The sequence below is a fragment of the Triticum dicoccoides genome, chromosome 7B, assembly GCF_002162155.2.
Source record: "Triticum dicoccoides isolate Atlit2015 ecotype Zavitan chromosome 7B, WEW_v2.0, whole genome shotgun sequence".
NCBI classification, from domain to species: domain Eukaryota; kingdom Viridiplantae; phylum Streptophyta; class Magnoliopsida; order Poales; family Poaceae; genus Triticum; species Triticum dicoccoides.
In genome coordinates, this window is record NC_041393.1 from 692,828,010 (window position 1) to 692,851,564 (window position 23,555).

General features: G+C 45.4%; 1 protein-coding gene across 1 annotated transcript; it reads left to right on the forward strand.

The window, feature by feature from the left end:
- The first annotated feature begins 21,556 nt into the window (after window positions 1–21,556).
- On the forward strand, window positions 21,557–22,976 carry LOC119337105 (40S ribosomal protein S25-2). The gene is made up of 3 exons (XM_037609216.1): window positions 21,557–21,614; window positions 21,701–21,910; window positions 22,663–22,976. Exons 1-3 carry the CDS (start codon window positions 21,612–21,614, stop codon window positions 22,774–22,776), a joined length of 327 nt encoding a protein of 108 aa, XP_037465113.1. The 5' UTR covers window positions 21,557–21,611; the 3' UTR covers window positions 22,777–22,976.
- Window positions 22,977–23,555: the final 579 nt, after the last annotated feature.

Here is a 23,555-nt window from a genome sequence, read left to right on the forward strand (position 1 = left end):
CTCTGCACGGAGCTACTATAGCTAATTGCTCCCACTTTCAATATGTATGCAGATTGAGACTTAGAGTCATCTGGATTGGTGTAAAAGCTTGCATCGTTGTAACTTTTACGACGGGCTCTTTTATCACCTCCATAATCGAGAAACATCTCCTTAGTCCTCACTAAGGATATTCTTGACCCATGTCCAGTGATCTACTTATTAGATCAAAATTGTATTCCTTTGCCAAACACAGAGCAAGGTATACAATAGGTCTGGTTCACAGCATAGCATACTTTATAGAACCTATGACTGAGGCATAGGGAAAGACTTTTCATTCTCTTTCTATTTTCTGCAATGGTCGGGTCTTGAGTCTTACTCAACTTCACACCTTGTAACACAGGCAAGAACTCCTTCTTTGACTGTTCCATTTTGAACTATTTCAAAAATTTATCAAGGTATGTACTCACTGAAAAATCTTATCAAGCGTCTTGATCTATCTATATAGAACTTGATGCTCAATGTGTAAGAAGCTTCACCGAGGTCTTGCTTTGAGAAACTCTTATTCAAGTATCCTTTCATGCTATCCAGAATTTCCATATCATTTCCAATTAACAATATGTCATCCACATATAATATTAGAAATGCTACAGAGCTCCCACTCACTTTCTTGTAAATACAGGCTTCTTCAAAAGTCTGTATAAAACCATATGCTTTGATCAACTCATCAAAGCGTATATTCCAACTCCGAGATGCTTGCACCAGTCCATTGATGGATTGCTGGAGCTTGCACACTTTGTTAGCATCCTTAGGATTGACAAAAACTTTCTGGTTGCATTATATACAACTCTTCTTTAATAAATCCATTAAGGATTGCAGTTTTGACATCCATTTGCCAGATTTCATAAAATGTGGCAATTGCTAACATGATTCAGACAGACTTAAGCTTCGATACGAGTGAGAAAATCTCATCGTATTCAACACCTTGAACTTGTTGAAAACATTTCGCAACAAGTCGAGCTTAGTAGATAGTAACACTACTATCAATGTCCGTCTTCCTCTTGAAGATCCATTTATTTAACATGGCTTGCTGATCATCGAGCAAGTCAATCCAAGTCCATACTTTGTTCTCATACATGGATCATATCTCAGATTTTATGGCCTCAAGCCATTTCGTGGAATCTGGGCTCATCATCGCTTCCTCATAGTTTGTAGGTTCATCATGGTCTAGTAACATGACTTCCAGAACATGATTACCGTACCACTCTGGTGCGGATCTTATTCTAGAAGACCTACGAGGTTCGGTAGTAACTTGATCTGAAGTTTCATGATCATCATCATTAACTTCCTCGCTAATTGGTGTAGTAATCACTGGAACTGATTTCTGTGATGAACTACTTTCCAATAAGGGAGAAGGTACAATTACCTCATCAAGTTCTACTTTCCTCCCACTCACTTCTTTCGAGAGAAACTTCTTCTCTAGAAAGGATCCATCTTAGCAACGAATAACTTGCCTTCGGATCTGTGATAGAAGGTGTACCCAATAGTTACCTTTGGATATTCTATGAAGACGCACTTCTCCGATTTGGGTTCGAGCTTTTCAGGTGAAAACTTTTTCACATAAGCTTCACAACTCCAAACTTTAAGAAATGACAGCTTAGGTTTACTATTAAACCATAGTTCATACGGTGTCGTCTCAACGGATTTAGATGGTGCCCTATTAAATATGAATGCAGCTGTCTCTAATGCATAACCCCAAAACGATAGTGGTAAACCGATAAGAGACATCAAAGATCGCACCATATCTAGTAAAGTACGATTACGACGTTCGGACACACCATTACATTGTGGTGTTCCAGATGGCGTGAGCTGTGAAACTATTCCACATTGTTTTAATTGAAGACCAAACTCGTAACTCAAATATTCGTCTCCGCGATCAGATCATAGAAATTTTATTTTCTTGTTACGATGATTTTTCCACTTCACTTTGAAATTCTTTGAACCTTTCAATTATTTCAGACTTATGTTTCATCAAGTAGATATACCCATATCTGCTCAAATCATCTTGTGAAGGTCAGAAAATAACGATACTTGCCACGAGCATCAACACTCATTGGATCGCATACATCGGTATGTATTATTTCCAATAAGTCAGTAGCTTCTTCCATTGTTCCGGAGAACGGAGTTTTAGTCATCTTGCCCAAAAGGCACGGTTCGCAAGCATCAAATGATTCATAACCAAGTGATTCCGAAAATCCATCTTTATGGAGTTTCTTCATGCGCTTTACACCGATATGACCCAAACGGCAGTGCCACAAATAAGTTGCACTATCATTATTAACTTTGCATCTTTTGGTTTCAATATTATGAATATGTGTATCACTACGATCGAGATCCAACGAACCATTTTCATTGGGTGTGTAACCATATAAGGTTTTATTCATGTAAACAGAACAACAATTTATTCTCTTACTTAAATGAATAACCGTATTGCAATAAACATGATCAAATCATATTCATGCTCAACTCAAACACCAAATAACACTTATTTAGTTTCAACACTAATCCCGAAAGTATAGGGAGTGTGCGATGATGATCATATCAATCTTGGAACTACTTCCAACACACATCATCACTTCACCCTCAAGTAGTCTCTGGTTATTCTGTAACTCCTGTTTCGAGTTACTAATATTTAGCAACCGAACAAGTATCAAATACTCAGGGGCTACTATAAACACTAGTAAAGTACACATCAATAACATGTATATCCAATATACCTTTGTTCACTTTTGCCATCCTTCTTATCCGCCAAATACTTGGGGCAGTTCCACTTCCAGTGACTAGTCCCTTTGCAGTAGAAGCACTTAGTCTCAGGCTTAGGACCAGACTTGGGCTTCTTTACTTGAGCAGCAACTTGCTTGCCGTTCTTCTTGAAGTTCCACTTCTTCCCTTTGCCCTTTTCTTGAAACTAGTGGTCTTGTCAACCATCAACACTTGATGCTCCTTCTTGATTTCTACCTCCGCGGCTTTTAGCATCGCGAAGAGCTCGGGAATAGTCTTGTTCATCCCTTGCATATTATAGTTCATCACGAAGCTCTTGTAGCTTGGTGGCAGTGATTGAAGAATTCTGTCAATGACACTATCATCAGGAAGATTAACTCCCAGTTGAATCAAGTGATTATTATACCCAGACATTTTGAGTATGTGTTCACTGACAGAACTATTCTCCTCCATCTTGCAGCTGTAGAACTTATTGGAGACTTCATATCTCTCAATCCGGGCATTTGCTTGAAATATTAACTTCAACTCCTGGAACATCTCATATGCCCCATGACGTTCAAAACGTCGTTGAAGACCCGGTTCTAAGCCGTAAAGCATGGCACACTGAACTATCGAGTAGTCATCAGCTTTGCTCTGCCAGACGTTCTTAACGTCGTCAGTTGCATCAGCAGCAGGCCTGGCACCCAGCGGTGCTTCCAGGACGTAACTTTTCTGTGCAGCAATGAGGATAATCCTCAGGTTACGGACCCAGTCCATGTAATTGCTACTAACATCTTTCAACACAATTTTCTCTAGGAACATATCAAAATAAACATATGAAAGCAACAACGCAAGCTATTGATCTACAACATAATTTGCAAAATACTACCAGGACTAAGTTCATGATAAATTTAAGTTCAATTAATCATATTACTTAAGAACTCCCACTTAGACAGACATCTCTCTAGTCATCTAAGTGATCACGTGATCCAAATCAACTAAACCATGTCCGATCATCACGTGAGATGGAGTAGTTTCAATGGTGAACATCGCTATGTTAATCATATCTACTATATGATTCACGTTCGACCTTTCGGTCTCCGTGTTCCGAGGCCATATCTGTATATGCTAGGCTCGTCAAGTTTAACCTGAGTATTCCGCATGTGCAACTGTTTTGCACCCATTGTATTTGAACGTAGAGCCTATCACACCCGATCATCACGTGGTGTCTCAGCACGAAGAACTTTCGCAACGGTGCATACTCAGGGAGAACACTTCTTGATAATTAGTGAGAGATCATCTTAAAATGCTACCGTCAATCAAAGCAAGATAAGATGCATAAAGGATAAACATCACATGCAATCAATATAAGTGATATGATATGGCCATCATCATCTTGTGCTTGTGATCTCCATCTTCGAAGCACCATCGTGATCACCATCGTCACCGGCGCGACACCTTGATCTCCATCGTAGCATCATTGTCGTTATGCCATTTATTGCTTCTACGACTATCGCTACCGCTTAGAGATAAAGTAAAGCAATTACAGGGCGTTTGCATTTCATACAATAAAGCGACAACCATATGGGTCCTGCCAGTTGCTGATAACTTCGGTTACAAAACATGATCATCTCATACAATTATAATATAGCATCACGTCTTGACCATATCACATCACAACATGCCCTGCAAAAACAAGTTAGACGTCCTCTACTTTGTTGTTGCAAATTTTACGTGGCTGCTACGGGCTTTAGCAAGAACCGTTCTTACCTACGCATAAAAACCACAACGATAGTTCGTCAAGTTGGTGTTGTTTTAACCTTCGCAAGGACCGGGCGTAGCCACACTCAATTCAGCTAAAGTGAGAGAGACAGACACCCGCCAGCCACCTTTAAGCACGAGTGCTCGTAACGGTGAAACCAGTCTCGTGTAAGCGTACGCGTAATGTCGGTCCGGGCCGCTTCATCTCACAATACCGCCGAACCAAAGTATGACATGCTGGTAAGCAGTATGACTTGTATCGCCCACAACTCACTTGTGTTCTACTCGTGCATATAACATCAACGCATAAAACCTAGGCTCGGATGCCACTGTTGGGGAACATAGTAATTTCAAAAAAAATCCTACGCACACGCAAGATCATGGTGATGGCATAGCAACGAGAGGGGAGAGTGTTATCCACGTACCCTCATAGACCGTAAGCGGAAGTGTTAGCACAACGCGGTTGATGTAGTCGTATGTCTTCACGATCCGACCGATCCAAGCACCGAACGTACGGCACCTCCGAGTTTAGCACACGTTCAGCTCGATGACGATCCCCGGGCTCCGATCCAGCAAAGCTTCGGGGATGAGTTCCGTCAACACGACGGCGTGGTGACGATGATGATGTACTACCGGCGCAGGGCTTCGCCTAAACTCCGTGACGATATGACCGAGGTGGAATATGGTGGAGGGGGGCACCGCACACGGCTAAGGAACGATCCGTAGATCAACTTGTGTGTCATGGGGTGCCCCCCTGCCCCCGTATATAAAGGAGCAAGGGAGGAGGAGGCCGGCCCTAGGAGGAGGGCGCGCCAAGGGGAGTCCTACTCCCACCGGGAGTAGGACTCCTTCTTTCCTAGTCCAACTAGGAGAAGGGGGGAGAAGGGGGGAAAGGAGGGAAGTGGAGAAGGAAGGGAGAGGGGGGCCGCGCCCCAAACCCTTTGTCCAATTCGGACTGGGCTTGGGAGGGACGCGCGCCACCTCCTGGCTCCTTCCCACTAAGGCCCATTAAGGCCCAATACTCTTCCCCGTATTCCCGTAACTCCCCGATACTCCGAAAAATACCGGTATCACTTGGAACCTTTCCAAACTTCGAATATAGTCGTCCAATATATCGATCGTTACGTCTCGACCATTTCGAGACTCCTCGTCATGTCCGTGATCACATCCGGAACTCCGAACAAACTTCGATACATCAAAACTTATAAACTCATAATAAAACTGTCATCGTAACATTAAGCGTGCGGACCCTACGGGTTCGAGAACTATGTAGGCATGACCTAGAACTATTCTAGGTCAATAACCAATAGCGGAACCTGGATGCCCATATTGGTTCCTACATATTATACGAAGATCTTTATCGATCAAACCGCATAACAACATACGTTGTTCCTTTTGTCATCGGTATGTTACATGCCCGAGATTTGATCGTCGGTATCCAATACCTAGTTCAATCTCGTTATCGGCAAGTCTCTTTACTCGTTCCGTAATGCATCATCCCGTAACCAACTCATTTGGTCACATTGCTTGCAAGGCTTATAATGATGTGCATTACCGAGAGGGCCCAGAGATACCTCTCCGACAATCGGAGTGACAAAACCTAATCTTGAAATACGTCAACCCAACATGTACCTTTGGAGACACCTGTAGTACTCCTTTATAATCACCCAGTTACGTTGTGACGTTTGGTAGCACCCAAAGTGTTCCTCCGGTAAACGGGAGTTGCATAATCTCATAGTTACAGGAACATGTATAAGTCATGAAGAAAGCAATAGCAACATACTAAACGATCAAGTGCTAAGCTAACAGAATGGGTCAAGTCAATCACATCATTCTCCTAATGATGTGATCCCGTTAATCAAATGACAACTCTTTTGTCCATGGTTAGGAAACATAACCATCTTTGATAAATGAGCTAGTCAAGTAGAGGCATACTAGTGACACTATGTTTGTCTATGTATTCACACATGTATTATGTTTCCGGTTAATACAATTCTAGCATGAATAATAAACATTTATCATGATATAAGGAAATAAATAATAACTTTATTATTGCCTCTAGGGCATATTTCCTTCAATCAATTCATCTTTATCATTAGGAACAACAGTAATACCTCCCTTCTTAGGGACACAATGGACAGGACTTACCCACTTACTATCAGCAATGGGATAAATTATACCTGCCTCTAGGAGCTTTAGTATTTCCTTTCTTACCACTTCTTTCATCTTAGGATTTAACTGCCGTTGGTGATCAAGAACTGGTTTGGCGTCATCTTCCAATTTTATTTTGTGTTGACATAGAGTTGGACTAATGCCCTTAAGATCATCAAGAGTATATCCAATAGCAGCACGGTGCTTCTTCAGTGTGTTCAATAATCTCTCCTCTTCTTGCTCTGAAAGGTTAGCACTAATAATAACAAGATATATCTTCTTTTCATCAAGATAAGCATATTTAAGAGTATCAGGTAATGGTTTAAGCTCAAACACGGGATCACCCTTGGGTGGAGGAGGATCCCCTAGGATTTCAACAGGCAAGTTGTGTTTCAAAATGGGTCCCTGTTTAAAGAATACTTCATCTATTTCCCTTCTTTCATTCATGAACATATCATTTTCATGGTCTAGCAAATATTGTTCTAAAGGATCATTAGGAGGCACGACAATAGAAGCAAGACCAATAATTTCATCCTTACTAGGTAATTCTTTATCATGGGGTTGTCTATGAAACTTAGCAAAATTAAGCTCATGAGACATATCTCCCAAACCAATAGTAACAACATCTTCTTCGCAATCTATCTTAGCATTAACAGTATTCAAGAAGGGTCTGCCAAATATAATGGGACAAAAGTCATCTTATGGGGAACCACGAACAAGAAAATCAACAGGATATTTAACTTTCCCACACAAGACTTCAACATCTCTAACAATCCCAATGGGTGAAATAGTATCTCTATTGGCAAGCTTAATTGTAACATATATTTCTTCTATCTCAGCAGGTGCAATATCATGCATAATTTCTTTATATAAGGAATGAGGTATTGCACTAGCACTAGCACCCATATCACATAAGCCATGATAACAATGATCTCCTATTTTAACAGAAATAACAGGCATGCCTACAACAGGTCTATGTTTATTTTTAGCATCAGGTCTAGCAATTCTAGTAGCTTCATCATAGAAATAAATAACATGCCCATCAATATTATCAGCCAAGAGATCTTTAACCATAGTAATACTAGGTTCAACTTTAATTTGCTCAGGTGGTGTAGGTGTTTTAGTATTACTCTTACGAACCATAGTTGAAGCTTTAGCATGATCTTTTATCCTAACAGGGAAAGGTGGTTTCTCAATATAAGTAGTAGGAACAATAGGATCATTATAAGTGATAGTCTTTTCTTCAACTTTAATAGGTGCAAATACTTTTACTTCAGTGGGAGAATTATATTTAAACCACTTCTCCTTAGGGAGGTCAACATGAGTAGCAAATGATTCACAAAAGGAGGCTACTATCTCAGAGTCAAGTCCATATTTAGTGCTAAATTCACGAAAGAATCGGTATCCATAAAAGATTTGACACAATCAAACTTAGGTGTCATACGTACCTGACTCCTTACCTTCCTCGAGATCCCAATCTTCAGAGTTGCATTCAATTCTTTCCAATAAATCCCATTTGAATTCAATAGTCTTCATCATAAAAGACCCAACACAAGAAGTATCGAGCATGGAGCGATTGTTGAGAGAAAGTCGAGCATAAACATTTTGAATAATCATTTCTCTTGAGAGCTCATGATTGGGGCATGAATATAACATTGACTTAAGGCTCCCCCAAGCTTGAGCGATGCTTTCTCCTTCGCGAGGCCAAAAATTATATATATAATTACGATCACGATGAACAAGATGCATAGGATAAAACTTCTGATGAAATTCCAATTTCAATCGTTTGTAGTTCCATGATCCCATATCATCACATAGCCTAAACCATGTCAATGCATCTCCCTTCAAAGATAAAGGGAAGACCTTCTTCTTGACAACACCATCGGGCATACCTGCAAGCTTAAATAATCCACAAACTTCATCCACATAGATTAGGTGCAAATCAGGATGCAATGTTCCATCTCCTGTAAAAGGATTAGCTAGCAATTTCTCTGTCATACCTGAAGGAATTTCAAAGTAAACATTTTCAGTAGGTTCAGTAGGTTGAGGAGAAACTCTTTGCTCTATTGGTCGGGGTGAAGATACCCCGAACAAGCCCCTCAAAGGATTATGTTCCATAGTAACAAGTGACAGTAAATTTCATCACACTATATAAATATTTCCTTACCAAGTTCCACTTACCAAAGGCGCTTCACTCCCCGGCAACAGCGCCAGAAAAGAGTCTTGATGACCCACAAGTGTAGGGGATCTATCATAGTCCTTTCGATAAGTAAGAGTGTCGAACCCAACGAGGAGCAGAAGGAAATGACAAGCGGTTTTCAGTAAGGTTTTCTCTGCAAGCACTGAAATTGTCAGTAACAGATAGTTTTGTGATAAGGTAATTCATAACGGGTAACAAGAAATGAAAGTAAATAAGGTGCAGAAAGGTGGCCCAATCCTTTTTGTAGCAAAGGACAATCCTGGATAAGTTCTTATATAGAGAAAAGCGCTCCCGAGGACACATGGGAATTATCGTCAAGCTAGTTTTCATCACACTCATATGATTCACGTTCGTTACTTTGATAATTTGATATGTGGGTGGACCGGTGCTTGGGTACTACCCTTTCTTGGATAAGCATCCCACTTATGATTAACCCCTATTGTAAGCATCCGCAACTACAAAATAAGTATTAAGGTAAACCTAACCATAGCATGAAACATGTGGATCCAAATCAGCCCCTTACGAAGCAACGCATAAACTAGGGTTTAAGCTTCTGTCACTCTAGCAACCCATCATCTACTTATTACTTCCCAATGCCTTCCTCTAGGCCCAAACAATGATGAAGTGTCATGTAGTCGACGTTCACATAACACCACTAGAGGAGAGACAACATACATCTCATCAAAATATCAAACAAATACCAAATTCACATGACTACTAATAGCAAGACTTCTCCCATGTGCTCAGGAACAAACGTAACTACTGACAAAGCATATTCATGTTCATAATCAGAGGAGTATTAATATGCATTAAGGATCTGAGCATATGATCTTCCACCAAATAAACCAACTAGCATCAACTACAAGGAGTAATCAACACTACTAGTGACCCACATGTACCAATATGAGGTTTTGAGACAAAGATTGAATACAAGAGATGAACTAGGGTTTAAGGGAGATGGTGCTGGTGAAGATGTTGATGGAGATTGACCCCCTCCCGATGAGATGATCGTTGGTGATGATGATGGTGATGATTTCCCCCTCCCGGATGGATGTTTCCCCGGTAGAACAGCTCCGCCGGAGCCCTAGATTGGTTCCGCCAAGGTTCCGCCTCGTGGCGGCGGAGTTTCGTCCCGAAAGCTTGATTATGATTTTTTCCAGGGTAAATGACTTCATATAGCAGAAGATGGTCACCGGAAGGCTGCCAAGGGGCCCACGAGGCAGGGGGCGCGCCCTAGGGGGGGCGCTCCCCCACCCTCGTGGATAGGGTGTGGGCCCCCTGATGTTGATTCTTTTGCCAATATTTTTCTACTAATTCCAAAAATTACTTTCGTGGAGTTTCAGGACTTTTGGAGTTGTGCAGAATAGGTCTCTAATATTTGCTCCTTTTCCATCCCAGAATCCCAGCTGCCGGCATTCTCCCTCTTCATGTAAACCTTGTAAAATAGGAGAGAATAAACATAAGTATCATGACATAACGTCTAATAACAACCCATAATGCAATAAATATCAATATAAAAGCATGTTGCAAAATGGACATCAAACCCGTAGACCTATTGGGGGTAGTGTTGATGCTCCATATCATAGAAGGTAACTCCTCCACCCAACAACCTGGCGTCTGTTTAAAAGGAACCATAAGTCGGGGTTTGATGCCTTTCAAGATTTCCTGATTGGCTCTTTCAGCTTGACCATTGGATTAAGGGGTGAGCTACTGATGAAACATCAAGCCGGATATGCTCACGTTGACATAATTCCTCCATGGCACCCTTGGATAGATTAGTACCATTGTCAGTTATAATGCTGTGTGGAAAGCCAAAGCGAAAGATCACCTTTTCATGAATTGAACCGTCGTGGCTGCATCACACTTACTAACTGGCTCTGCCTCAACCCACTTTGTAAATTTGTCAACCGCCACCAAGAGGTGGGTCTTTTTATCTTTGGACCTTTTGAAAGGCCCAACCATGTCGAGTCCCCGGACTGCAAACGGCCAAGTGATTGGAATCATCCTCAATTCTTGAGCCGGCACGTGAGCTCGTCGTGAGAATTTCTAACAACTATCACATTTACTGACCAGATCCTCCGCATCAGCGTGAGCCGTCAGCCAATAAAATCCATGACGAAAAGCCTTAGCCACAAGGGACTATGAACCGGCATGATGGCCACAATCTCCTTCATGAATCTCATGAAGAATTTCTTGACCTTCCTCAGGAGAAACTCAACGCTGAAACGCCCCAGTGACACTGCGATGATGCAGCTCACTGTTAGCGATTGTCATTGACTTAGACCGTCGGGTTATCTGTCTAGCCAAGCTTTCATCCTCTAGTAATTCGCCCCGGGTCGTGTAAGCAAAATATGGCACTGTCCAATCTGGGATGACGTGAAGATCCGCCACCAACTGTGCTTCCGGTTCAGGAACAGCCAAGTCCTCCTCTGTAGGCAACTTGACAGAAGGGTTATGCAGAATATCCAAGAAGGTATTGGGTGGCACCGACTTACACTGAGACCCAGCCGGCTTAAAGCATCAGCAGCCTTGTTCTTTCTGTGATCAATGTGCTCCACTTGGTAACCCTTGAAGTGTCCAGCCATGGCATCAACTTCACGGCGATAAGCCGCCATGAGGGGATCCTTGGAATCCCACTTGCCTGAGACTTGTTGAGCCACCAAATCTGAGTCACCAAAGCACCTTACCCGGCTTAAGCTCATCTCCTTAGCCATCCGAAGAACATGGAGCAAGGCCTCGTACTCAGCTGCATTGTTAGTACAAGGAAACATCAACCTTAGCACATAACAAAATTTGTCACCTCGAGGGGAAGCTAAAACAACTCCAGCTCCCGAGCCCTCCAATTGCCTGGACCCATCAAAGTGAATAGTCCAATATGTGTTGTCTGGCTTCTCTTCAGGCATTTGCAGCTCTGTCCAATCGTTTATGAAATCCACCAGTGCTTGAGACTTGATAGCAGTGTGTGGCACATACTTTAAACCATGAGGCCCAAGTTCAATGGCCCACTTGGCGACTCGTCCTGTGGCTTCTCTATTTTGAATGATATCTCCTAATGGAGCAGAGCTGACCATAGTGATGGGATGACCCAGGAAATATTGCTTAAGTTTCCGGCTTGCCATGAACACCCCATAAACGAGCTTCTGCCAATGCGGATATCTTTGCTTGGACTCAATAAGCACCTCACTGATGCAGTAAACCGGTCGTTGAACTGGATGTTCCTTGCCAGCCTCCTTGCGCTCCACCACAATGGACACACTGACAGCACGTGTGTTAGCACCCACATATAACAATAATGGCTCCTTATCAATGGGAGCAGCAAGGACCGACGGCTCAGCTAGCTGTCTCTTCAAATCTTCAAAGGCAGCGTTAGCAGCATCACCCCAGACAAAGTCATCTGTCTTCTTCATCACCTGATACATAAGTATGGCCTTATCACCTAACCGGCTTATGAACTGGATTAAAGCAGCAATACGACCCGCCCAACGCTGAACATCGTTGATACACGCCGATTTAGCCAAAGAGGTGATTGCCTAGATCTTCTCCGGGTTAGCCTCAATGCCTCTGTTAGAAACCAGAAAACCCAAAAGCTTGCCTGCGGGCACACCAAAAACGCACTTGGCCGGGTTAAGCATCATCTTGTAGACCTGGAGATTATCAAAGGTTTCCTTTAGATCATCTATCAAGGTCTCCTTCTCTCTGGACTTCACCACAACCTCGTCCACGTAAGCATGAACATTGCGCCCAATCTGATTGTGAAGACAGTTTTGCACACATCGCTAATAAGTCGCCTGGGCACTCTTAAGCCCAAAAGGCATAGATACATAGCAGAAGGCTCCAAACGGAGTAATAAAAGTCGTCTTCTCCTGGTCCTTAACTGCCATCTTGATCTGATGATAACCAGAATAAGCATCCAAAAAGCTCAAATGCTCACAACCCGCCGTAGCATCAATGATTTGATCAATACGAGGGAGAGCAAAAGGATCATCCGGACAAGCCTTGTTTAAGTCCGTGTAATCCACACACATACGCCAGGTGTCGTTTTTCTTAAGCACGAGCACCGGGTTAGCCAACCACTCCGGATGAAAAACTTCAACAATAAACCCGACCGCTAAGAGCCGGGCCACTTCCTCACGAATGGCCTTACACCTCTCCTCATTGAACTACCGAAGAAACTGTTTGACTGGCTTAAATTTTGGATCAATATTGAGAGTGTGCTCAGCGAGTTCTCTCGGTTCACCCGGCATGTCAGATCGTTTCCATGCAAAGATGTCCCGGTTCTCACGGATGAACTCCATGAGCGCGCTTTCCTATTTAGGATCCAAATTAGCACTGATATTGAACTGCTTAGATGAATTGCCAGGAACAAAATCAACTAGCTTGGTGTCGTCGGCCGACGTACACTTCATCACTGGTTCATGCTCTGTGGTGGGCTTCTTTAAAGACGTCATGTCCGTCGGGTCAACATTGTCCTTGTAAAACTTCAACTCTTCTACTACACAGACCAACTCAGCATAAGCCGCATCGCCTTCTTCGCACTCCAAGGGTACCTTTCGACTGCCATGAACCATAATGGTCCCTTTGTGACCCGGCATCTTGAGCTGTAGATAAACGGAGCATGATACGGGCTCTTGATCTTGACCACCTCAAAAGTTAACTTCTCAGCCCTGGAGTCGTGCTCATCTCCAAAGGCTACCTCCAGTTCAATCTTGCCAACTGGATACGCTGACTTACCAGGAACCACGCCAGGGAAAATAGTATTGGACTGCTTAAGATCCTTATCAGTTAACCCCATGCGATGGAAGGTTTCATAATAAAGGATATTAATGCTGCTGCCTCCATCCATGAGTACCTTAGTAAACTTGTAACCACCAACTTGAGGTGCCACCACCAAAGCCAGGTGACCCGGGTTATCAACCCGAGGCGGGCGATCCGCTCGACTCCACATAATGGGTTGCTCAGACCATCGCAAGTACTGGGGAACTGCCGGCTCAACGGCGTTTACGCCCTCTTGTGAAGCTTCTGGTCCCGTTTGCACAAACTTGTGGTGAAAACGTGATACTGCCCACTGCTCAACTGCTTTGGATGACTTTGATACCCGGATTGCTGCTGCTACTGACCCCCCTGGCCAGATTGCTGGTTGCCTTGATTATATCCACCCTAGTTATTTTGGTGGCCCTGAAAACCGGAATTAGAGCCGCCACCTCCATAACTCGGGCCATGAAAACCGCTGCCGCCTGAGCCGCCACCTGGCCCATTATTATTGTTAAACATGTTAGAATTTTTGAAAGCCTTCATGATCATACAATCCTTCCACAAATGAGTGGCTGGCTTCTGCTGAGTACCATGCCTTGGACAGGGCTCATTTAGCAACTGCTCAAGAGTGGGACCCGACCCGCCGGACCAAGGAGGTGGTCTCCCCTTATGTCATTGATTGTTGCCCTACGCATTGGTGCTAGCCACAAACTCCGAGCTACCATCAGCCTTACGTTTATTATTGCCTCCTTGATTTGCCGGGTTATGCTGAGGACCCTTGGCATTTTCCCTTCCCTGACTTCTCATCATCAGACTCGGGGTCCTTGGTACTATCAGAGTCGGCATATTTGACTAGAGCCGCCATCAGCTGGCCCATGTCATTACAATCGCGCTTGAGCCGCCCCAGCTTCTGTTTTAGAGGCTCAAAACGGCAATTTTTCTCCAACATTAAGACTGCAGAGCCGGCATCCATCTTATCAAATGAATATATTATGGCCTTGAGCCGGCGCACCCAATGGGTTGTGTACTCACCCTCCTCTTGCTTACAATTAGTCAAGTCCACAATCGACATGGGCTGCTTGCATGTATCTTTGAAATTCTGAATAAAACAGGCCTTTAACTCTGCCCATGAACCGATGAAATTAGGTGGCAGCCCCTTCAACCAAGTGCGGGCTGTTCCATCCAATATCATGATGAAGTACTTGGCCATTGCAGCGTCACTGACTTCCAGTAGTTCCATGGCCATCTCATAGCTTTCAATCCATGCCCCAGGCTATAAGTCGGCCGTGTAATTAGGCACCTATCGAGGCCCTTTGAAATCCTTGGGCAAACACTCATTACGCAGAGCCGGCACCAGACAGGGGACACCTCCAGTCCTAGTGGTTACACCTGCCTCAATAGAAGTCGTCGGATAAACCGGAAAAGACTGGTAAGCCGCCCGCTAAGCTGCCTGCTCAGCTGCCTGCTGAGCCGCCCGCTCAGCCTCTTGACGTATCCTGTTCTGATCGACCAAGTTAGGAATTCCATCACGCGTCGGGTCATGCCCGCACGGCTGGTCACGGCGCCGGGCGTTGCTTGAAACTGCCGCTGAATCCATGTGCCTGCTATAGCTCGGGCTCCGGCTTGGGTGAGGGGTCGAATGAATCATGTCTCGACTATAAGAATATGCCTCCTGCTGCACCAAAGCCGTCTGAAGAAGTTCTCCGACCCTTCGTGTTTCAACCGTCGTCGATGAGTCGCCATCCACCGGGAGAGCCGCCAATCGTGCTGCCGCCGCGATCATGTTCTCCAAAGGGTTAGAATAATGACCCGGTAGTGTTGGTGCATAGTGAGGTGGGGCAGTATTCAGACGAGGAGGTTCCATCATCCGTGGCTGAACCGGCGTCCCAGCCCCGAGCGTTGCAACACGGTTTACATCTGACGAGTTACTCGGGCCTGCACCGGGTGTGTGGAAGAGGTTTCTAGGATCATAAACCGGAGGCAGACGGGATTGAGCCTTCTGGTGCCTTCTCCTCATGACCTCATTTAATGCGTTCAGATCCATCGTGAGCTGGAGAGCCTCTGTCTGAATCTTCTGGGCTCGAGCATCCAGAGCCGCCCGTTCTGCGGCCATCATGACGTCCTCCGCTGCCAGGTTTCCCTTGGCTTGTGCTACCTCCTCACGTAATCGTGCTACTTTTGCATCATGTTGAGCCTGATCCGCCGGATTGACCATGGCGGTTAACAGGGCTGTCATCCTATCCATGAGATCCATCAATGCCTGAGCCGGCGTGCGCGCAGGGCCCCCTGCCCCGACTGCCGCTAACTCGGAGGTTATCGCAGCCGCAGCCGTAGAGTTTTGACCGGGTTGCGTGCCAGCCATGAAGATCCCAACTCTGTTCGGCGGCTCAAAGGGGTCCGAAATACTGCTGCCATCGGAACAGCCCCCGAGCCCGCTGTCTTGCAGTTGATACAACGAATCCGTCTCACCCGTGGACGACTCACCATGAGAGTAGATGGTCGTCTCACCGCCAGATACAGATCCCTCAGAAAATTCCCCTCCATGGATGCATCCCATGAAGGCACGCTTCACGGTAGGCTGAGCTCGGGCGGGTCTCGCACGCTGAGCCGCCTCGATGATGTCGGTGAAGATGTCCGGCTCAAGGCCCGGCTCACCAATCTTGCCGACGAAGACATGGATTCCGCCGAAGGGGACCCGGTACCCGTACTCAATTGAGCCGGCGTCGGGGCCCCAACCTGTGTCGTCGATGTAGAGCTTGCCGCGATGACTCTTGGTAATCCGGCCCACAACGTATCCCTTGAGCCCTTCGAAACTGCCCTTCAAGAACTCAAATCCACCGTGCGCTGGCCCCATGGTGGGCGCCAACTGTCGTGGAATTGTCACGTCAGATGTCCTAGTGAAAGGACTTAGTCGTGGAGCCATAGCAACTAGGAAGGTTAAAGGGGTTAATCAGGACAAAGGACACGGGGTTTATACTGGTTCGGCCCCTTACGGTGAAGGTAAAAGCCTACGATCCAGTTTTGAGTGGGATTGCTTATGTCTCAATTACCAGGGAGCGAATCTGCTTGACCTAGTTCTCGATCTGATGTTACTTGTCCTGAACCGCCGTCGGGTCGTCCCTTTATATACAGAGGTCGACTCCCAGCGGCTCACAGAGTCCCAGCCGGCTCATAAACAGTGTCCGGCTCGGTATCTCTCTATTCCTGCCTTACAATATAAGTTATATGCATATGGCGGTTTATCTCTATGGGCCTTAAGTCGCCTTTGGACTTTGGGCCCTTAACTGAACCGCCATCTTCAAGCATCTTCTTGGGCTTCAAGAATCGTCATAGATATAACCCGACTCCTCCTGGGCGGGTCATACCTAATAGTTATATCCCCAACACTAGTCGAACCTAGGCTTTCACCCCGAAGCTCTAGACCGGGTGCTCGATAGCACCACCATCGAAGTAACTCATGTATTGTCGCCACCACTTTTCCACGATCCAGGCAGCTACATGCGATGCATCGCCGCTGCACAATCATCCCTCTGCATCAAGACGTCGTCCGTAGTTTTGCATCTCACCGCAGAAGTCAACCGTCGGATCTCGAGAAATGAACCCTCCGTAAGACCTTCGGATGACCACCACCGTCGTGGAGCCGTAGGAGGTCGGTGCATAGTCACCACCAAACGGCCAACCGAATCTGGATCACCACCACCAAGCCTTCCAGATCTGAATCAAGGCAACCACGCCGGGTCGTACCAAGCTGCGGCTACCTAACTACAGATCCGACCGTCTACGAGGCTGCAGGACTTAAGATAAGACTATCTTATCAACCATTGTACATGCTCTTATTGATGTCGAAAGGGAAAACATCGGTTGGTCTCGATGGTTAGCTTTTTTTCTGTACATGTTCCATGACATTTTTGCTTTCTCAGGAGTATTTAACCAAAGGGTCTGTCTATGACACATCTAGATGTGACATAATTATGTCACATCTAACCTGATGTCCATTATATTTGTGCTTTATTTTTTTTTGTTTCTTTTTTTTATTCCTTGTTGTTGTGTTATTTGTAGAAGCTTAGATGTGACATCCTTAGAAAACATCTAGATGTGAATTAGACAAACTGTTAACCAAAAACTACCACAATTCGTGGAATCGTGCCCACAAACTACCACTTTACAAATTTGTGCCGAAAACTATCTTTTTTTTGCTAACCTATGACTAAAAACTACCACTTTACGAATTTGTTTCTTTAATCAAATTTATTGACTTGTAAATATATATATTAATCAATGATTCCAACGAAACATACATCCAATTTTTTTTTCACATTACGCTTCCGCTAGGGATCGATCGCTATGAATTGGTCTACACATATTGACGTAGGCTGCAGGGCCTTAAATCGTGTGCATTTAAAATGAAACGTGTGCAGAGAAGCCGGTTTCGCCGTGCCAAAAGTCTTCAATTGTACGCATAAACAGTGATGAGAATTAATTGTTATAGCATATGTAATTTTTTTGGACAGCTACTTGTTACCAATGTGAAGCGTGCAAAGTTATTAAAGCTAAAAATTGAATGTGATTCTGTAAAGGTTTTGAGCACAAATTCAGCTTTTAATGGCCTGCCAAGGTAGGCGGAAAACAGTATTTATTTATTTTTATTTTTTCACGCAAATGGTAAGTCACACGAAGTTTCCGAGAGCAGCCTACAAGTACAGGATCGCATGTAAAGCATAGACGTTTGCATGGTCGTTGTTCTTTGCTCCAGAGAGGTTTGTTCTCACATGCCTGAGTAGATCAAATCCATTGCAAGCCTGCGAACGGAGTTGCCAAGAAGGTTAGCTTTTCTCTTGAAGATTTATCTTTTTGATCGTTGCATGCGTCAGAATATAATATTTTATAACCGGAGGATATGAGACCATCTACCAGGGAGGACGAAGGTGCAAGAGCTCTTTTTTTTAGCATCAGTCCAGACACAAGCGCTCATATACACTCGCATACACTTATCCCTATGAACGCACACACGCAGATCCTACCCCTATGAGCACCTCCGAAAGACTGAGCCGGCATATCATCTTGAGATTTACGAAGTCACCATAGGCACCTCGTCGTCGACGGTGTTGAGTATATTGATTATTAGGAAGGACGTGATAGACTAGGATTTGTTCTGGCTTGCCTTGTACTTCAAGTTGATCATTGTACTCCTATATATATGCCCATGAGGCTCAAGTAATACAAGAACTATTCCACCAATTCTCTCTCTTCCTTCTAACATTGTATCAGCCTAACCAGTCCAAACCCTAGCCGCCACCCACCGCTTCAGCCCCGCGCGCCGCCCTTGGGGCGGTCGGCCTCCATGACTGCCACCGGGGGCCGCGCCGCCCGTACCTAGGGTTCATCCGCCGGTCATGTTGACCGGCTGCCATAGAGAGTTGTTTTTCCGATCCACATGACGTACAACTCGTGCAGGTCTCTTGTCTACGCATGCCTGGTGTTGGTAACATCGGTGCGTGCCTTCGTCCACGACGTGTCCCCGGGCCTGAAAAACCTGGTGTGGTGCTTCGTCCACTTCATCTTCATCCGTCTACGCATGCTTGGTGCTGGCAACACCGACGTGTGCCTTCGTCTACGATGTGTCCCCGGGTTTGGCAAACCCAGTGCGATGCCTCGTCAACAACATCCTATTCCTGGTGCACCACTACTTCGACACCAGTGCGCCCATGACTAACTCGATTGGCGCTACTTGCGCCCATGGCTCCACGACGACTTCATCGACACCGGCTATCCTGACTCGACATCGACCACAGCATTTTTCACACGGCTACCTTGACCACGGCTCCACCACCTACGCTCTCGGCTACCACGACAAACGACACAAAGGGCTACCGCCTTGCTTGAGCAACCTCGTCGGTTGCCACTCCAGCCACGACTCCGCGCTGCATCGACCGTTACGACTGGGGGGGGGTGTCCTTCGGCTTGCCTTCAGATTCTTCTCTAGTCTCACCGTCTGCATCGCTACCCTCGTGACTGCGAGAGATGTTGAGTATATTGATTATTAGGTAAGATGAGATAGACTAGGATTTGTTCTGGCTTGCCTTATACTCCAAGTCGATCATTGTACTCCTATGTATATGCCCATGAGGCTCAAGCAATACAAGAACTATTCTACCAATTCTCTCTGTCCCTTCTAACAGACGGAACGTCTCCTCCCACTAAATGTGCATCGCCGAAAATCCTGAAATAAATCCAGAAATAAATGCTAGCATCAGGATTTGAACCCTGATGGGCTGGGGATACCACAGTCCCTCTAACCATCCAACCACATGTTGGTTGCTCTTGATGGTATGATATGCAGTAGTGAGGAAGCTACAAGCTGCATGATTTTTATAACTGACGAGAGGAGGAAGATGACCGTTGTAGTGAGGATTGAGCCGTTGCGAGGAAGAGAGGAGTGTGTGCATTAACTTTATTTAGGTGGTTGGGAGTTGGTAGATGAGAGGGCGTGAAGGAGACAGGAGGACATCCATTTGTGTGGACTTGGACAGAAAACATGTGCACTGTGTAGATGATATACCAAGCAGTACAAAGGAATACTAGTAGTGATGGGCTGGGAATACCACAGTCCCTCTAACCATCCAACCACATGTTGGTTGCTCTTGATGGTATGATATGCAGTAGTGAGGAAGCTACAAGCTGCATGATTTTTATAACTGATGAGAGGAGGAAGATGACCATTGTAGTGAGGATTGAGCCGTTGCGAGAAAGAGAGGAGCGTGTGCATTAACTTCATTTAGGTGGTTGGGAGTTGGCAGATGAGAGGGCGTGAAGGAGACAGGAGGACATCCATTTGTGTGGACTTGGACAGAAAACGTGTGCACTGTGTAGATGATATACCAAGCAGTACAAAGGAATACTAGTAGTGAAAAGGTGTGAATACGAAGCAGCTAATATAGCGAGCGGGAATCCCGATGCTAATGGATAGGATGGATTACAGTGAGCGTAGTCGCCGAGAGCTCCGATGCAATTTCGATACATGTACCCAATATAAACAATTATTAAAAAATACATTTTGCTCGTATGAGGGGGGGGCATAGCCCCCCTACATTGCACCCTTCCCTATATTCCAACTGGAGATCCAAGCACCCTTTTATCGAATTCTGGCATATCCAAGTCCCTTACTGTACATGAGGCTTCGTGTTGAGGGTTTCGTAGCCCCGACGAGGGTGCGGCGAGTTGGGATCTACATCCGGGTGCCTGAGTGTGGATGAGAACCCAGATGACTCCAAGCGATGCCGCATCAGTTTGCCTTGTTGTTTGTCTGGGGTTGTGGTTGTTCGCCGACGCCGTTGTATCATGTCGTTTTTATTTTCTCTCTTTGTTGTGTGTGTTTGTAGTGGTGTTGTATGGTTATCCGTAAGGGCTTTATTAATTTAATGTCGGACGATGGCATTTTTTTTCTTCAAAAAATGTCGTGGTCAAAGCTTGTCACAAATTCTAAGAGGAGGTTTCGTATGATGGAGCCTCTTTTCCCTTTACACCCTTGCAAACACACATTTTTGAGATACGTCCACTGCACCATATGCACCTCGTCGTTGACGGGAACGTCTCCTCCCACTGAATGCGCATCGCCGGAAATCCTAGCACCAGGATTTGAACCCTGGTGGGATCGGGATACTACAGTCCCTCTGACCATCCAACCACAGATTGTTTCGCCACAGGGATGGTTTTTGAATGTATATAAGAAACTTCAAAAAAAATCGAGCAAAATAAGAAACTTCAAATGGACTCATATTTTTTTTTGAGGGTTAATGGACTCAGATGAATAAACTCCGCAGAACGAGCCCAGCGCATGCGGCCCAACAGCCCACTCCGGCCCACAGAGGAACCCTAGCCCCCATCCGACTTATATACCCCCTCCTCCTCCCCACAATCCATCTCTTCTCCCCCTCTCCCCCGCCGCCGCCGCCGCCGTCTCCTCCTCCTCTTCGCCGCTCCCGCTCCCGCCGCCGCGCCACCGCCGTCAGCCATGGTACGTGCGCCATCCCGGCCGCCGCGCGCGTCTCCCCGCGTCGCCACACCGGACGCGCGCTGACACCCGCTCGTGTCTCCTCGCAGGCACCGAAGAAGGAGAAGGCCCCGGCGGCGTCGTCCAAGCCGGCCAAGTCCGGCGGCGGCAAGCAGAAGAAGAAGAAGTGGAGCAAGGGCAAGCAAAAGGAGAAGGTGAACAACGCGGTGCTGTTCGACCAGGCCACCTACGACAAGCTGCTCACCGAGGTGCCCAAGTACAAGCAGATCACGCCCTCCGTCCTCTCCGAGCGCCTCAGGGTAACGCCCGCTCGCCGCCCCCCCTCCGGATCTCTTCTTCTTTGCTTGCTTTCTTCCCGTGAGAACTGAGATCTCGGGATTGTAGGATATGTGTGTGATGCGCCATGGCTCCTGGTGAAGTTCTTTGATGTGATTCACTGTTTTGGGGTCAGTCGGTAGTAATCTGAACAAGAGCATGAACATACTAGTATATGATTGTGTTATAAATTGATGCCGGTTTTGGCTGCTCCATGTGTGCTGATAGTTTTTGTGCAGTATGTGTGATGCTCAGATTAGTGCATCCTCAGATTTTGCTCGGTGTGCCAATTGCATAGCGTCATAGAAATTGCACTATCTGATTTTGACATGTGCAGTGTACCCATGTTTAGTGTAATTTGACATCACCATTGATTCGTAGAGTTAAACGTTGATTCATGGAGGTAATTTGGTTGGTCGATGCTGTTGAATGCTTCGGTAACTTGTCACCGCATTTTGCTGTCCACGGCTGCGCCTGCATCTACATGCCTTATTATTAGATTGCAACTGTAGGATCATGGGACGAAACATATATGTTGTCGGTCTATGAATTGTTAACATGTATTAGAACTATTGATGTGTGCACGGCAAGAGTTTAGCAATTCCCCCTTGCATGTATGTCTGCGCTTCCTGTTTGTTATCTCACTCAATTTAATAAACCGAGCTCTTCAGGCATGTACATTTATGCACACCACAAACCTGATGATCTCACTCGGCCTGTGTCTATCTACCTGCAGATCAACGGGTCTCTGGCTCGTAGGGCTATCAAGGACCTGATGGAGAGGGGGCTCATCAGGATGGTCTCAATCCACTCCAGCCAGCAGATCTTCACCAGGGCGACAAACACCTGATTTATCATCATCATGTGTTCTGTGTCTGTTTTTAGTCCAGTAGACTGAGGTGTTGCTGTTATATTCAAGTTCACTATGTCCAGGGGGGCACACTGTGCCACCAGTAATGTTGAATTGCTTTTGAGTTTTGGTACACTTTAAGATCGTTTTGTCAGCGCAATGAAATCTACCTTATATATTTGCCGTATTGGGTCTTTTTATTTGTTGCTGTCCACGCTCTACGGCTGTTCCTGGGCGCAACTATTTTGTTGCGGTGTATGGTTCCAAGGGTATGGAGTTATCATGTTTGTGTCAAATGATGCTGTGAGGCTGATCTTGTTTGGAGGATAAGGCTCTTGAGATAGCGCTGTATGATCCTTGAGGCTATCTTGAGATAGCCTGTAGTTTTTATACACCTGCATTAAGTGGGGTCTTGATACCTCGATGTCGCACATTAACAGGATACTTGCATCAATTGGATTCAAAATCGATGATCCTTTTTTGCATCAATTGGATTAAATTGATGTGATTGCTGCTCGTCCCAAGTACCTGAAGCAGGGTCAATCAAGTCATTTACCTGCGATGTTGGGCTCCTTCTGGCTGCCCGGAAGCCATGATGTGCAGTTGGGGAACAAGCGCTCTTCTGTATCTCAAGAAGCTCTAGCTCAACAGGAACGAGCCCTGTTCTGTATCTCTGTTCTTCAGGTTCGGTTGTTGTTCTTTCGTCAGTGCTATGTTTCCGTCAAAGTGTGCCTACTTTTGTTTCGCCTCAATGTAACACTTCCAAATGTGTTTGCCAT